The sequence below is a fragment of the Mixophyes fleayi genome, chromosome 6 (assembly GCF_038048845.1).
Source record: "Mixophyes fleayi isolate aMixFle1 chromosome 6, aMixFle1.hap1, whole genome shotgun sequence".
Lineage (NCBI taxonomy): Eukaryota > Metazoa > Chordata > Amphibia > Anura > Limnodynastidae > Mixophyes > Mixophyes fleayi.
In genome coordinates this window covers 27,679,097-27,695,750 of record NC_134407.1, presented here as the reverse complement: position 1 = coordinate 27,695,750, position 16,654 = coordinate 27,679,097, and the positions used below count along the sequence as shown (strand labels likewise).

Below are 16,654 nucleotides of genomic sequence, written 5' to 3'. Positions count from 1 at the left end.
ATTATTAGACTTGATGGACTATGTTTTGATGTATTACTTTTTGTTAAAAAAACAATTCCACTTTTGATCATTTAAAAAAATGTCAATGTTGTTTATACACTTGTCAAACACTAAATTACTACCCGTCAAAACTTGTATTAGAGTATTATATTTGAAGATTGACATAAAGATGGAGCTTATCTCTTCTAGACAAATTGTGCGATCAAACGTATGTCACACCAAGTGTTGATTTCACCATTCACCTGTAGGCACATCACCCTTCATATTGTTTCTACTGAGTGGGCGCAGATATTACCATGTGATTGAGCGCTTCTCTGAAAATTAGCTGTCTCCATCTGTAGATATCTAAATCTTTGTAGCAGAAATAGAATTCTAAGGTTGGGGATATAAATAACAAATACAGGAAATATTTTTATATATGCCATGGATCTAAAGGGGAGTGTTTATTTCTACAATAACTATCTAACTAAAATTTAATGGGGCACTTGCCTTTCCTTTATAGCACACTATAAAATGTTTTTAAAGTGAAAGGAAATCTCAACAAGTTGGTTGTATGAATTTAGTTTCATTAACATATATTATTCAATCTGCGCAGTTGCACCCTTCAACAGTGCTTGCACATGAGCATGTTTCTATAAATCTACACTGCAAAGCACTTAAAAAAGTGAATATATATATATATATATATATATATATATATATATATATATATATATATATAATATATATAAGCCTAGCGGCGTGTGTTGTGTGGAAAAAACTATTTTCTCAGAAAGGGCTCATCCAATTGACCTGAAATTTGGTATACTGACATTATTTGACAAAAAAATTATAATAGTGAAGTCAGTTAACTTCCATCATCCCCCCTTCCCACCGTGGGAGGGGCAGTAAAGGCTAAATTTACCAGTTGAGGGCTCAAACTCTTGACCGTGTGGGTATTTATTTACCAGAGTCTGTGTTTGGTCATGGACAATTGTATGTCGCATTTTCACGAGTACGGAGAAGCAGTGATGTGAAAGTGCAGGTTATCAATACTGCCCTTCAAGGAAGACTGATTGAGCACAGCGATAAGGTGTTTAGCAGAAACGTTGTGTATCAAGAGGTTTTAGAACAGTAAGACGATGGAGATTAAGGATGTGGCGATGAAGATGAAGGATGAGGTGATGGAGAAGAATGATGAGGTGGTGACAAGTGGACAAAACCACGTTAAAAAAGGGCGCTTACATCGGGAAGTAACGTTCTTCCCACTGAGGATGCCTGGGCTAGCCCCAAATGCATGACAAGAACCTTTTTAACACCTTAAGTAGCTTGATTTGACTAGAATGCATGAGTATCATGCACGGGTTAACTTGTGTATATATATATATATATATATATATATATTTATATATATATATATATAGATATGTACACATACATGTATGTATCTCTATATGTATCTATCTATATATATATATATATTTTATATATATATATGTGTGTATATATATATATATATATATATATATATATATATGTATATATATATATATATATATATATATATATATATATAAAAATATATGTATATATTATACAAGTTAACCCGTGCATGATACTCATGCATTCTAGTCAAATCAAGCTACTTAAGGTGTTAAAAAGGTTCTTGTCATGCATTTGGGCCCTAGCCCAGGCCTCCTCAGGGGAAGAGCGTTACTTCCCGACGCGAGCGCCCTTTTTTAACGTGGTTTTATCCACATATCGCCACCTCATCATTCTTCTCCATCACCTCATCCTTCATTTTCATCGCCACATCTATCCAGATGTCTATCCAGACACAGGGATCTCTCTCAGCAGTCCTGAGTATCAAACTCCTCTCACTCTGTCACCCCCGGCAACCACCAACCACTCCCCACTGTCACCCCCGGCAACCACCAACCACTCCCAACTGTCACTTCTCCTTCAAGAAATATATATATATATTTTAAATCTTTATAAACACTTTTAACAACTAACAAATTAAATTAACAAATTAAAAACATCTTAGTATACCAAATTCCAGCCCTTTCTGAGGTTTTTTTCCACACATACTAAGAAATTAGTAGGTCAGTGTATAACTCCGCCCAGCAGGCGGCGCTGCAGCTTGGTTTTATTTTTTCCACACACACACACACACACACACACACACACACACAGACAGACTAACACACGCCACTAGGCATTTATATTATATATATATATATATATATCCATACAGCCACGATTTTGCCAATTAAAGGGTGCAATAACACTGCTATCCGACTTACCTTCCACAAATTTCTACAATGAAGGGTTCACCTATCACAGGTACTTTAGATGAGGAGTTAATAATAAGCTCAAATCTCTTTAGGACTAAAATGAAAGGAAGAGAGAATGAGATATACTCAGTTATATTAAAACCGGCATAATCACAGTACAGAAACCAACGCAAACTATGAAAGTAATATATATAACTGTAAATTCTTCTGTTGTTTTTGTAGAGTGAAATAAAAACCCCTGCTGCTGTTGTCTTCATTTGTCCCCCTACATTCTACTATATAATATTGCAACTGCACATATGTCTAGTACAATGTATTGCAGGTACGAGATGATTTAGAATTGATTGCAAAAGGTGCCTTCCGTTTCCATGTCTGTAGTTACATGCACTTCAAGATACCTGACATTTCTATCTCTGTTGATAACATGACCATAAATCCCACCCCACAAGCTCGCTGCCTAGGTGTAATCCTTGACTCTCACCTATCCTTTGTTTCCCACATTGACTCTATATCTAAATCATGTTACATACATCTAAAGAACATTTCCAGAATTCGCACATATCTCACGCAAGACACTGCGAAAACCTTAATTCATGCACTTAACATCTCCCGCATTGACTATTGCAATTCCCCAAAACAGACTCAAACCCCTACAATCTATTTTGCACGGTGCTGCAAGATTGATTTTCTTTGCAAATCATTATTCCTCTGTTGAATCACTCTGTATGTCTCTACACTGGCTGCCTGTTTTCTATCGAATCCAATATAAATTACTTTTACTAACCTACAAGGCCATCAACAAAGCTGCACCAACATACATCTCCTCTCTTATCTCAAAATATCTCCCAACTCGGCAACTCACACAGGAAATGCGTCTCTCATCCACCCTCATTACATCCTCCCATTCCCGGTTACAGGACTTTTTTCGGGCTGCACCCACTCTATGTAATTCTCTCCCTCGCACAATAAGACTCTCCTCTGGTCTACAAACTTTCAAGCGTTCTCTGAAAACCCACCTCTTCAGACAAGCTTATAATATTCCTCAACCATCCTTTTAATCTTACTACCTTACCCTATTACCACCCGTTACACAATTTCACACAAGACAACTACCCCCTGACCAACATTGTTGTGTAACAGGATAATTTAGCTTATGAGTCCCTTTTACCTTTACAGCCTGCTGGGCCAAAATGCAAAATGTAGACTTCGACACATGAAGCTAAGGCTAAGTCCCATTGTCCCATAGATTGTAAGTTTGCGAGCAGGGCCTTCTCACCTCTTTGTCTGTTTTGCCCAGTTTGTTGATTAGTTTACTATGTTTGTCCCCAATTGTAAAGCGCTACGGAATATGTTGGCACTATATAAATAAATGATGATGATGATGTGTTTGTGTTTATGTGTGTGTGTGCTAGGGAATTTAGACTGTAAGCTCCAAAACGGTAGGGACTGATGTGAGTGAGTCCACTGTACAGCGCTGAGGAATTAGTGGCACTATATTAATAAATCGTGATGATGATGATGATATAGTCTTTATGTATTAATTAACAACTAAACAAATGACTGCACAAATACATTGTAAAACAAACTAACAAACAGATAAAAACAGAAAACAGTAGCCATAGCTCTTACCGTATTCTGTGACCGAAAATGTTGTGCTATAAACTTTAGGTATATTTATTGTGTAATCTCCTAACAGAAGCTCTTTCGCCAGAGGGAAGGTAAAATCTGCAATTCCTTGATTTGGTGCCACATCCAACCATTGTTCAATGCGATTGTTATTAGGATCCTGTGAGGAAACAGATACGTTCTAAAATCAAATTACTCACTGTGTGCATCATGATTTACTAAACATCAAAGGTACTGTATATGGACAAATTCATTTTTAAAATAGAAGATACATTTCACAGCATATCTAATAATTTGATATTATTTAACAATAAGATATATAATTAAGGTAAGTATTTTAATGAAGAAAATCCAGTGTGCTGTTTTATATAAGTTGGAAAAGCTTACCTAGCCTGCTTGCTCTGTTAAAGAGAATTATATATCTAGGCTGTTCCTTTTCCCTATCTCTTTAATATGTCATAGACAATATGGTTGCACATTCATCTTAACACATCCATATGCTTAAGTTGTATAGGCGACTAGTTAAGCTCATAATCATCTATGTGGTAATACAAATTAATATGACAAATTACTTGGTGGGGATGCCGGGGATGGTTGCTCAAGTTAGCAACCATCTCAGGCAAGTCCAGATATGGTTCCAAGCAGGTGGGTAAAGATTTAACTGTATTTAAATGCACAATAATGCAACATAGCAATCAATAAACAGATATTGGCATTCATACTTCATTGTCAAGCTTAGGGTCCAGGAAGTTGCTTTATACTGTAAACACAGAAAAGTCTTGTCAACAATAGGCAGACAAGACAAGGTTCCATCTCAGGGAAGGCAGCACATGATTGGTTCTCTCTGGCACTGTCCACTCACATACTGCTTTCCCTGGGAAAGAATGATTCCCGCCCACTTTCAAGAACATTCTAAGTTTGATTGGTTAAAGTACAGAGAACTGACTTAGTGGCAAATGAGGAATCGTAGGGGGGTACCATGTAACTGGGCAACCTAAAACCATATTGTATAGGTAAGGTCATATATTTTTATGTGTATAAGTTTATATTTATAGAATTTAATAAATATGATGACAATGCAAATGGAATACTCCCCAGGGGATCAGTGGAACAGCAAAGAACAACAAAGAGTTCCAGGGGACATTTTCCTCTAATGCTCACCATTATTTCCACCAGTGGATACTGTAACAGAAACACAAAGGCAGATTACATGTCACAACTGAATTGATATCTGTGCCACCTAATACATAACATGATGTGACAGTAAAATAGTAATTTATTACACATTAAAATTGATAATGCCCATAATTTTACATGTGACAATAATCATTATTATTAACAGAAAGCAAACGTTGCACTGCGCCTGTAAAGCACTGTTTCCTTTAAGTTACTAATACATAAATGTGGTTATGCAATTCTCTATCACTGTATTATTTCTATATTGCTTTGTCTAAAACTTACTTTGTTTGCATCTTTTTTTGATGTACTAAGGCATAACCTTCTAAGCCTGACCAATTATGTCTTCCTATTAGAGATGCTCACTGACCCCAGTGAAGCGGTTTTAGTTTTGGATTTGGATTAGCTTCGTGTTTTGGTTTTGGTTTTGGCAAAACCACCCTCGTGTGTTTTGGTTTTGGATTTTTTAGAAAAAAAACTAAAATTTGCTAAAATCACATAATTTTGCTCTTTTTTTGTTCCTACATTATTATTAACCTCAATAACACTAATTTCAAGTCATTTGCAGTCAATTTTGACCACCTCACAGGTCACATTATTATTTTCATAGACTTTCGGACAAAGACTGCAGCGACCTGGCTGGATGGTAAGCGACAGAGCAAAGACACAAACACACGGCAGTTCCTAGCACATCTAGGACACATTGGCACACAGCAGTGGCAGAAAAGAAAAATGGGTGTCCGACCACCCTCCCATCCCCCGCTATTTTGGAGTTTAAAAAGGAATCCAAGATCTGACTATGTCACAATGACGTTTTGCCTCATTTTCGATTCCGAGGGCGCGTGACGGTACCGAGCCGGCTTGCGATCCGACTCAGATCCCCTAAGTTCAGGTGTGTTCGGTTTCCGAAGAACCGAGCCTGAGCATCTCTACTTTCTATATACCCAGCTCTTAAAGTATGCCCATCACTTACATACAATGGAGTCAGCCATTTTGTTAAGTGAACCAATTTCATGAAAATGCCAATAAATTCACTAGGAGCCAAAGACAACACTGGCTCGTAGTGATTTGATATATGTATTAACGTAAACATTGTTTCAGAAAAAACAGTGGCTTCCTCCACCGTGTTTAAGCAAAAGGACACACTTAAATATTGCATGAATTGCCAAAAGTCACTCTATTAATCCTACTTAATTTATTGGTTCTAACTTCAGGAAAAAAGAACTGTTTTATACATGTCTATAAATTATTAGCAACAAGAAAGAATGGTTTATAAACATTTACCTTGTCATTTTGAGCTTGAAAATTCTTGTCCAGGGTTACAACACGGAAACTAACTGAAATTAGTTGTCAGGAGAAATATTAAACTTATTAGTTTTTGTTAGGATTTTTCAAAATACAGAACACAAAAAGGGAAATTGAGATGACCAAAAAGGAGGTAAACAGCAGACAAACCAATTTTAGTAACTAGTCATAATAAGCATCACATAGGATCAGGCCCGGCGCTCCCATTAGGCAAGGTTAGGCAATTGCCTAGGGCGCCAGGCTCTGCAGGGCGCCTCGAAATTAAAAAAAAATGACTATGGTCATTTAAAACGGAAATCCACGGGGAGGAGAGGAGGGAAGGGGCTATAAATCTTACCTGCATGAAGCTGCTCCTCTCTGCTCTGTCTCCTCCCCTCCACTCACTGACAATGACAGACCGTGATGATGTCATCATCACGGCCCGACAGTGTCTGTGAGTGGAGGAGAGAAGACAGAGCAGAGAGGAGCAGCTTCATGCAGGTAAGATAAAGAAAGACATGGGGAGCTGAGGGGAGGGAAGCGCAGCGCCAATTTTGACAGGGGGGGCGCCGATTTTTAAAGGGGGGCGGCGATTTTTAAAGGGGGGGTCGCCGGTTTTCACACAGTGCCTAGGGCGCCAAGGACCCTAGCACCGGCGCTGCATGGGATGTATCTAGTTCAAATATATTTATAAGATTATTGTTAACATGGTATTAAATACATATTGTCATATCAATATGAACCATACCAATGCTGTGTAACAGGCCCTAACCTAATGATACTAAGGTTATCTAAGTGAGGTCTCTGGGTCCAACAAATAGGAAGCCTGCTTTGTTGAGACTCAGTCGTCTAGCTCAGTACTATACGTACATATACATGTCACTTGACTAAGGGAAATAAAATTGCTGGGCCTTATTATATTTGAGCCCCTTTGTTTCCTTTTGAGTTTTAGTTAAATTTTGGCAATGTGGTGCTTCTCAACAAATATTGTATCCAGCTTCATATGCTTCTCAGATAATCATGGTATCCTGTATCTGGTGCTTCTCAGTTAATCCTGGTTTCCAGTGTTCTACGCTTCACAGCTAGTCCTGGTATCCAGAATCCAATGCCTTTTCAGCTATACTTTTTACCAGTATCCTGTATCCATAACTCCTCTTCAATTGCCTGCTTCCTGTGTTAAGATATGCTCTTCTTCTCTGACATCTCCTCTTGCCACCTGTCAGTCTCACCTGGTACCCACCCAGAGAACCTTGACCTGCATGGTGCTAGCAGCAAAGACCAAACCTCCTTGCCGGTGTCACTGGTGAAAACCTTTGTCATGTTAGACTCCATGGCTAAGTTGTGAGTTTGAGCTAAATCAGACAGATTGTGAGAATCCAACCACTTTCATGTGATCTGTTACACAATTTCTCCAGAAATTTTGAATTGATTCTGCAATATTTTATGGAGCTTCCCGGGACTCAGGTTCAGTTTATGGGTCATTTTAATTAACATTTATAAGTGGATTATGCAGTTGGATATGTAGTAGCAATAACTAAATATGTCTTCTCATTCTTTTTGCATAATGGCCAAGAATTCTGCATCCAACTTAAGAGAGAATGCTTTTAATGGGACTGGTGGGGGGCAATGGGGGAATATGTAGATATTTAAAGGACATGACTTTAATGTTGGGGCTGATCAGGGGGAAGATGGCTTATTTATTAAACATAAACACTATTAATTTAATATTGGGCCGATAGTGTGGGAGGAGGGCATGGTGGCCCCACCTTTTCATTTGTACTGGGCCACACAAATTCTGATGGCAGCGCTGGTGGGATGACTAATTTGGGAGTCAGTTTTAGTATGACTGCATCCAATCACTGCAAACATTTATAGAAGTCCCAGGTTGGTATCTGGTATTTAGTTTGGATGGGCAAATGAGAGTAGGTATAGGTCCTCAAATAGATAATGAGAGGATCATGAGATTGTTGTAATGAAAATTATTAAGATTTAAATTTGCTATCAGTTTGGCTATTGATGGCTAGAATTTGAGGAGATGGGAAGGTTACCTCTCCTGCATCCATGCATATATGGTTTTATCCATGCATAGACTGTATCTATGATAGCTCTTAGGGTGTCCCTAATTATTGATGTCCATGACCAATAATACAGTCATGACTCAATTACCATTTTTGTTGATTTTCAGGTGCAAAAGAAATTACCAGTCTGTCCAGGCTTGTAGTTGGGTTTATCGGTCTGGATAAAAGTCACATGGGTTCCTTTGTAGAGCATCACCTTCTTGGGCTTGTCAATGTTGATGTTCTCCCCTTGTGCAGATACATAGAACAACCACACCTCTTCTTCATCTACAACTTTTGGGAGCTGATAAGAAACACAGTATTATTCAGATCATGGTTTACCTTCTAGAACTAAGTACTTTTTGGAAAAAAACAATTCTATATATAAAACAAAACTAAACATATTTGGTTCACTTACGGCTTCAGTTATCAGTACATTTGCTATAATATATAGAAACCAGTGTTTCACATTCCCCACCAACAAAGCTGTAGCGCACATATTTTATTTAATTCTATTGATCTGTTCTAATCAATTCATTATCCTGCCTGTACTCTTTTCAGAGAGGGATGGGAAAGTTTATTTACAGCCCTCAATTTACTGTTTTTGAAACTCCTAGCTAAAACATAAGTTTATTTATAGGAAATGTCTTATAATAGCGCAATGTTATAATTGTAACATTCACCGCCGAGCAGAGAATAAAATAAACATAGAAGCCAGTGCCGACAGGGAATACATATCCCAAATTCCCTGGTAGCTGAAACTGACAATTAAAGTGTGTTGGTTACAGTGGGGAGAGGAGTGACAACAGTTTTACTGGACACTAGGGTGGGGGTGAGAGGAGACAGACCTATGTGAGAATGAGAAAATTAATTGAGACAGATCTATGAGAAGCTAAATATATATTATTGAGATTGATCTATTAAGCGATATGTAAAAGGCTGTTTTTGTGGAGATCAGTATTTATAAGAAAACCATCTGATAATAGAAATATATCAATGTGAATTATCTATGAATGCCAATCAGCTGTGAGGAGAAACATCATTGTGAAAAATACCCTCTGAGAACTGAAAGAGTAAGCAAAGCAGTATTTTCAAACCCTGGTGCTTGTGAGTAAACCTGAGAACTTTCATATACTTATATAACATAAACTATAGCTACTGTTGGTAGAATATAGATAGTTGAAGACTTGGAGAGCAGCCTAGCACTGTCTCAAATGATATCCATACCCCTTGCATACACACAAGGGGAGATCCCCCCCATGTAATGGAGACGGAGACTTTCATATAATTAAATATCATAACCCTGAAGTGAAAGGAAATATAGTTAAAACCTATGTCAGGAAATACAGAAATTGCTTTTTAAATCCATTCAATATATCACCTTCTTCAGTATAAATATTAATTTCATAGATTGTGATATAGAGCCATTGAATCTACAAACTGAGTCATTATAAATACTTATTTCAGAGACTGTGATATATATACAATTTAATTATATCTTGTGCATTATTAGTGATAAGGAATTCAGATACACATCTGAAGAAAATAAAATCTACATATGACAAAGAAGAGAAGTAGCTACCAACGGTATTTTAAGTGCACCAACAAAAGCATAGCAAGGAAGTGTGGGATATTGCAAGAATTAATACTGCGAACTATACATTTTTAGGTGTGCTATAATATTAATTAGTTAATATTTAATCTAAGTGAGGAGTGTAATTTAGTATTACTTTTAGGTTATTATAAAGTAATTTAGTGTGATATAATCTATATATACTGTAGGTGTTAGACATAGTCATATTTTATTGTTAGTTAGGATTAGTTTATTACAAGAATATTGTAATCTATTAAAAATAGTGAGCACAATTTCAAAATTATTTAGATACTATCCAAATTTAATCTTTAGTGAGTCTAATAGTCAAACTCATAAAAATGTTTGTAATTTAAATTATTATTTATTCCCTAATTGTTCTTCTATTTAAAATATATATTGTCAATGTAAATATTTTTCTATAAAAGAACAACCTTATCGTGTGTCAGAGTTGTGTGAAGTGTGTGTGGTTACAGGGGGTCCCAAAGTTGCAGCTGGTGGTTATTACATCCATGTCTATGCAGACCCATGTCCAAGAGTAAGAAGACTTGGTAATAATAAACAAGAAAATATAAAACCGAAGGTTCAGATACAGTCGTCTTGTCTGTTGTCAGTAAGAAAGAAAGAAAACACTGGCCCAGGAAGCTTATATACAGCTTGAATTAGCATGAACAGTGATGATGTCACAAATCTACACAGATAACACTAAGAGAGGGCTTCATTAGTCCAGGGTTAACAATGTTCCAGTAGACTGCTGGTCATAGGTGAGTCCTTTCCAAGGGTGGGAGGAAACTTACTCCAGCTATTGCCTATGTGTCTTCCCGTCGAATAATCAGTTTAAACTGACCCATAAACAAAGTACTTTTGAGTATTAATCTCATATAGCTTGCAACTTGCGACTGCTAGATGCGATCGCTACTCTGTGGAAACTGAGCTAATGCTGGAGAAATAAGCTTTAATATAAGACCAAACTCGTTACATTTTAGAGGACTTGAACCATAAATACCTTAACTTTAATATTATCAATGTATAATTAATCTCCAATACATGTTACTAATAAATAAATGTGGATTGGAACCTTAATAAGTGTGTATTATTTACGAGTGTAAGTGCAAATGTAAATGTGTGTGTTGTTAATCTGTGCGATTGCGTCACTTCACGTGGCGCACTATTCGCAATTGCACGGTAAAACAATATTAATCAATTTAGTTTACTTCATCCTATTATTTGTCTTCCACAATAGGTGCACCCCTTAGCTGGAGTAACGGGGTGATACATAATATCTGCTCTTTTTAAAAGAATCTCTTTTCCTTTTTCCTAGTTATCCTTTAAAAATTTGCAAATAATTATTAGAATTGCATCTAGTGCTATAATTCCAATTTCAATTTTTAGTTAAACCTATTTAGTAACGGAGCAAGCATGACTAGTGTTATCATTATGTCAATTAATGCCATCGTATGGTGCGTCTCTTATAATCAGTGCAAGCTGAAATAATCTTACTAGAACGATAATGCACAGTAGTAGTAGTATGAAAAATTAGTGAAAGCACAGTTTTTGGAACTCAGCCAAGCACTCAGGGTCAGAAGCTGACATGGACCGATGTTGACATGGACCTACACCTGTTTGCTAATAGTAAAACATACATTTGCACTGATCATGCCCACAAAAGCATATGCATACATCTGCACGCAGAGTTGGTGGCATATGACAATTACGCCTCCTTATTATTGGAGAGCCAGGACGGGGAAGGGAAGTAGGTCAAGTACACTAAGGGCATGTTCACGTATATTTGTGACTGAGACACAGAAGTGTCTGGCCCTGGAATCTACACAGATGGATGGTAGAGCCTAAGTGTCGGGGAAGGGCTCTTACTGTAATAGGGGTGGAGGCTGGTTATTAATTTAATGGTCAGGGTGGGTGATAATCATTTAGTAGATAGAAAATATTATTTTACTTATTTATATGTTGATGAGGACTATTTAATTTAATAGTGGATAATAGTAATGAGTATTAATTTAAGATGGTGTGATAGCATTATTTAATTGATGCTAGGGTGGCTTGTGGGCTATTAATTTAATGTGGGGCTGAGTTTAGGGAGATGGAACGCTATCTACTAGTTGTGAAAAACAAGTTATTATTGGGACTATTTGAGGGGAAATAGGTTTAATTATTAAATGGTAATACTGATTATTTAATATTGGAGCTGTTTCAGGAGGGGGGGGGGGGTGGATAGATGTATTTATTAAATGTGAGCATCATTCATTTAATGTCATGGCATTTGGGGCAAAGTAAGTTTATCTAATAATTCTGAATGTTACTAATTTAATGTTTGAGCTAATTGGGGGGATAGGCCTATTCATTAAATGTAAATTTAATTTAATGTCAGAGCTGGTAGGAAGGAAATAGGTCTAGAAATAGGTCTATTTATTGCTGCTGTTAACATCTTGGTGGCAGATAATACAGGACACCTTTAGAGGTCTTATAGAGTCCATGGGATAAATTTATCAAGCTGCCGGTTTAAAAAAGTGGAGATGCTGCCTATAGCAATCAATCAGATTCTAGATGTCATTTATTTAGCACATTCACATCTCCACTTTTTCAAACCCGCAATTTGACAAATTTACCCCCATGTCTCGACAGGGCATCTGTCAAACGGGATCGCAGCGCTGAGCTCATGTGACCCGCCGCCTCTCCCTGTCAGATGATATCACACTGATTTTCCCACCGTCATTGTAGGAAGAAGAAGCAGAGAGGCTGCAGCAATCAACATATGGGTGAGTAGATTTTAACCACTTGTTTATAATTTTTAATCACTATCTAATATATAAATGTCTAGTGGCGTGTGTTAGTCTGTCTGTCTGTCTGTCTGTGTGTGGAAAAAATAAAACCGAGCTGCAGCGCCACCTGCTGGGCAGAGTTATACACTGACCTACTAAATTCTTAGTGTGTGTGGAAAAAAAAATTCAGAAAGGGCTGAAATTTGGTATACTAAGATGTTTTTAATTTGTTAATTTAATTTGTTAATTGTTAAAAGTGTTTATAAAGATTTAAAAAATATATATATATATTTCTTGAAGGAGAAGTGACAGTTGGGAGTGGTTGGTGGTTGCTGGGGGTGACAGTGGGGAGTAGTTGGTGGTTGCCGGGGGTGACAGAGTGAGAGGAGTTTGATACTCAGGACCGCTGAGAGAGATCCCTGTGTCTGGATAGACATCTGGATAGATGTGGCGATGAAAATGAAGGATGAGGTGATGGAGAAGAATGATGAGGTGGCGATATGTGGATAAAACCACGTTAAAAAAGGGCGCTTGCGTCGGGAAGTAACGCTCTTCCCCTGAGGAGGCCTGGGCTATGGCCCAAATGCATGACAAGAACCTTTTTAACACCTTAAGTAGCTTGATTTGACTAGAATGCATGAGTATCATGCACGGGTTAACTTGTATATAAATATATATATATGTGTGTGTTTAAATTGAGAGCAATATTGCATTGCATATGTGAATTGGGGACATAAATCTGTGGCATAATGTGAATTGGAGCACTTCTTCGTGGGATATATGAATTTGGGGTACTACTGTGTGGCATAATGTGAATTGGGGGCACTACTGTGTGACATAATGTGAATTGGTGACATAAATCTGTGGCATAATGGGAATTGGGAACATAAATCTGTGGCATAATGCAAATTGGGGGTGATATCGCGTGGCATAATATGAATTGGAGGCATTACTGTGTGGCATAATGTGAAATGGGCACATAAATCTGTGGCATAAGGTGAATGGGGAGGCAAAATTGCATGGCATAATGTGAATTGGGGTCACTACTGTGTGACATAATGTAAATTGGAGGCATTACTGTGTGGCATAATGTGAACGTTTATCTGTTGTTTGCATTAGTAATAATATTATGCAATCAGCATGATAAAATAAGAAATATTTAAATGTGATATATGGTTGGGAAAGGGGGCTAGAGTGTGTCCTCATTGCTAGGCTTTCCATATTTAATGTACCTATCCCTTTTTCCCAAACAGGACCCCAATAATCCAGGATCCAGACAGCAACTAAACTTAAGACATCAGCAGCAGCAGGTAGTAAACGCTGCAAAAACAGGTAGGAGAGAACAAGACAGTCTGCTAACTTCTTGTCTCGATCTAATGTGTGGGTCCTAGACTCTGCACTCTTTATATACACTGCATTTCTTTATATACTACATTATGCCACTAGCCATGTCCTTCATGGGCTGTCCACTCCCACTCTAGTGTCTGGTCCCACCTCTGTGGTGGGTGGCCACATCCCCTCTGGTGGGCCCCTACCGTTGCAGTCCCCTGGTAGGCCCTTCATGCCCCAGTCTGATACTGGGGGTGCAATCACAGTACATAAAGCTAATAAGGTGGTTAAAGTGAAGGTCAAAAAGTGTTTATTGTTCACAAATGGGGCAGTCACAGAAAATTCACAATATAAAAATGTCTTGGGTTAGGTATAAGTGTATCTGTTGTATGTCTGGGATAAATTTGAAGCATATGATACTGGTGTAGATTGGGACATATCTTTTAATGTGTCTAACTGATCATATTAATACACAGCTTTTTTTTAATGTAATGTATTCATGCATATGTGTCCAACTTCGTACCAACTCCTTGGGGTTTTCATTATGGTTCGGGCAGGATAGTTTATCTTAAACTGAATCCTGATGCAAAATAAGGCGCAAAACAAGGGAAACTTACTCTTAAAACAAAGCACTAGAAACAAGCTTATTTTTGCCCACATGCTGAACCGTATACACCTCGAATTGCGCATGGGCTATGATAAGTCATCATCAGCCTGTACTTTCACCTGTCCTATAGAAAGAGCAAAACATACGCCTTCTGAATGAGCCGTATATACGTGAACACGCCTTTAGCAAGCTTGGCCTGCATTTGCATGTCCCTTCCCTCCTGCATCCCACCTCTCCACGCACAGGCGTAAAGTCAGAAAGCGCATAGGAACATATGTGTACCACTTTTCTGGGCATGTGCAGAGTAATTTCACGCAAGATACATTATGCAAAGCTAATGCTTTTCTAAGGATTTTGTGCTCTGCCAAAGTTTAAAATATGAAATTAGTACAATTCTATTGAAAACTTTAAAGTGAGCTACAAAATCAATTTGCCCTAAAATTAATTATACTCTGTATGGCCATGTAAAATGCGATCACATAATTTGTCTAAACACAAAGATTTGTCTAACCTGCTATTTATAGCACAATGTTTTCTATATGATAACTTTCCAAGCACAAACACATAATTTTTCACTCACTTGAAACGAATAACAGTGTAAATAATTGGGGGTGTTAATTGTGTCCTCTGTCACTAGTTGAATTCTCTCATCTCTCTTTAGCTCCATCTTAAGTTTTAGCTCCCCCTGCAGATTGAGAATGGTAATACAAGCTTTCTCCACTGACGGATACACCATCTGAGCAGGAACTGTGATCACATAGTAGCTGCAGTGACATAACGACATATTGAACTTGATTACATTTTATGGCGCAAATATTATTGCAAGTGAAAAAGTGCATTCAAATATTAAATGACACTAGCTACTATACAGCTATATAAACATAATATTGTAATGAATAGTCCTTATACACAAGCAGCCATTTTATGAGCTTTGCCAATAAACAGCACACGAGAATGCAGTTTATGGTTTCGTGTAGGGGTGGAAAAGTGTATTGCTGGGCCCCATAGCAAAACTAGGGTAGGGCCATGTCAATACTGCTGTAACCTCCCAGGCTCCCGCTCTGCTCTGAAAACAGTAGAGAGGCAGGGCCATATTTTCCATTGGGCACAATGGGCAGCTGCCCGGGGTCCCACGGGCAAGGGGGCCCCATAGGCATGGCTCTTAATGAGAATAAATAATCCTGCAAAAAAAACCTACAAGGGTCACTGAGCAAGTACATCTATCTATCTCTATATATCTATATCTATATCTGTATCTGTATACATCTATATATCTATATTTAGGGGCCCCGGTGCACTGCTTTACCCGGGGGCACATAATGTTAAGATGGCCCTGTAGAGAGGCGGCTTGTCCTGAGCACTCGCGGTTTGGTTCATGCTCCCTCTGCACATGTGTAGCTCAGAAAAGGACTCCGCTCACTCTTTTCAGAGCAGAGAAGGGCCTTGAGGAGTGCTGCGGAGGTCTGTGGTTGGCACTGCTGGGCCCCCCTCACGATTGGGCCCTGTAGTGGCTACATCTCCTTTACTCATTGTAGTTTCGCCACTGGTTGCATACATTCTTATGAATATTGCTTCAGCATATTTCATGCCTCTGTTATATCACTGGAATGTAGCCTGCAGTCTCATGAGTTTTTGGTTTAGAACACAAAGTGCCTGCTTGAAGGATACCACTTGGCTGGATAAGCACTGGATAAATATAAAGTAGTAATCCACTTACGGTTTTGAAGCTGATACAAGTGCTGGAGCAAAGAGAGACAGCCAGATAGGGATAAGAAGAAGCTCCATGTTCACAGGTCCGATTACTTTTCGTTAATATTTCTCTCTATTTCTTTTCACATTGGAGGTAGGAGGCCTAACTCCCCTGAGCTGCTTTTCTCACTGAAGTCACCCCAGGCGAAAGGTCTTTTACATGAATTTTGGCCTTAAATGGT

The 16,654-nt window shown here is 38.1% G+C and overlaps 1 protein-coding gene across 1 annotated transcript in view; it reads right to left on the bottom strand.

The window, feature by feature from the left end:
• The window catches only part of LOC142160958 (alpha-2-macroglobulin-like protein 1), an 80,276-nt gene extending 63,622 nt beyond the window's left edge, over positions 1–16,654 (bottom strand). The window contains exons 1-7 of the mRNA XM_075216098.1: positions 16,441–16,654; positions 15,304–15,487; positions 8,564–8,723; positions 6,363–6,415; positions 5,064–5,084; positions 3,906–4,062; positions 2,286–2,370 (exon numbers count right to left, since the gene is read on the bottom strand). Of these exons, the coding sequence (XP_075072199.1) occupies positions 2,286–2,370; positions 3,906–4,062; positions 5,064–5,084; positions 6,363–6,415; positions 8,564–8,723; positions 15,304–15,487; positions 16,441–16,508 (728 nt within the window). The 5' untranslated portion in view covers positions 16,509–16,654. The remainder of the gene's footprint in view (positions 1–2,285; positions 2,371–3,905; positions 4,063–5,063; positions 5,085–6,362; positions 6,416–8,563; positions 8,724–15,303; positions 15,488–16,440) is intronic.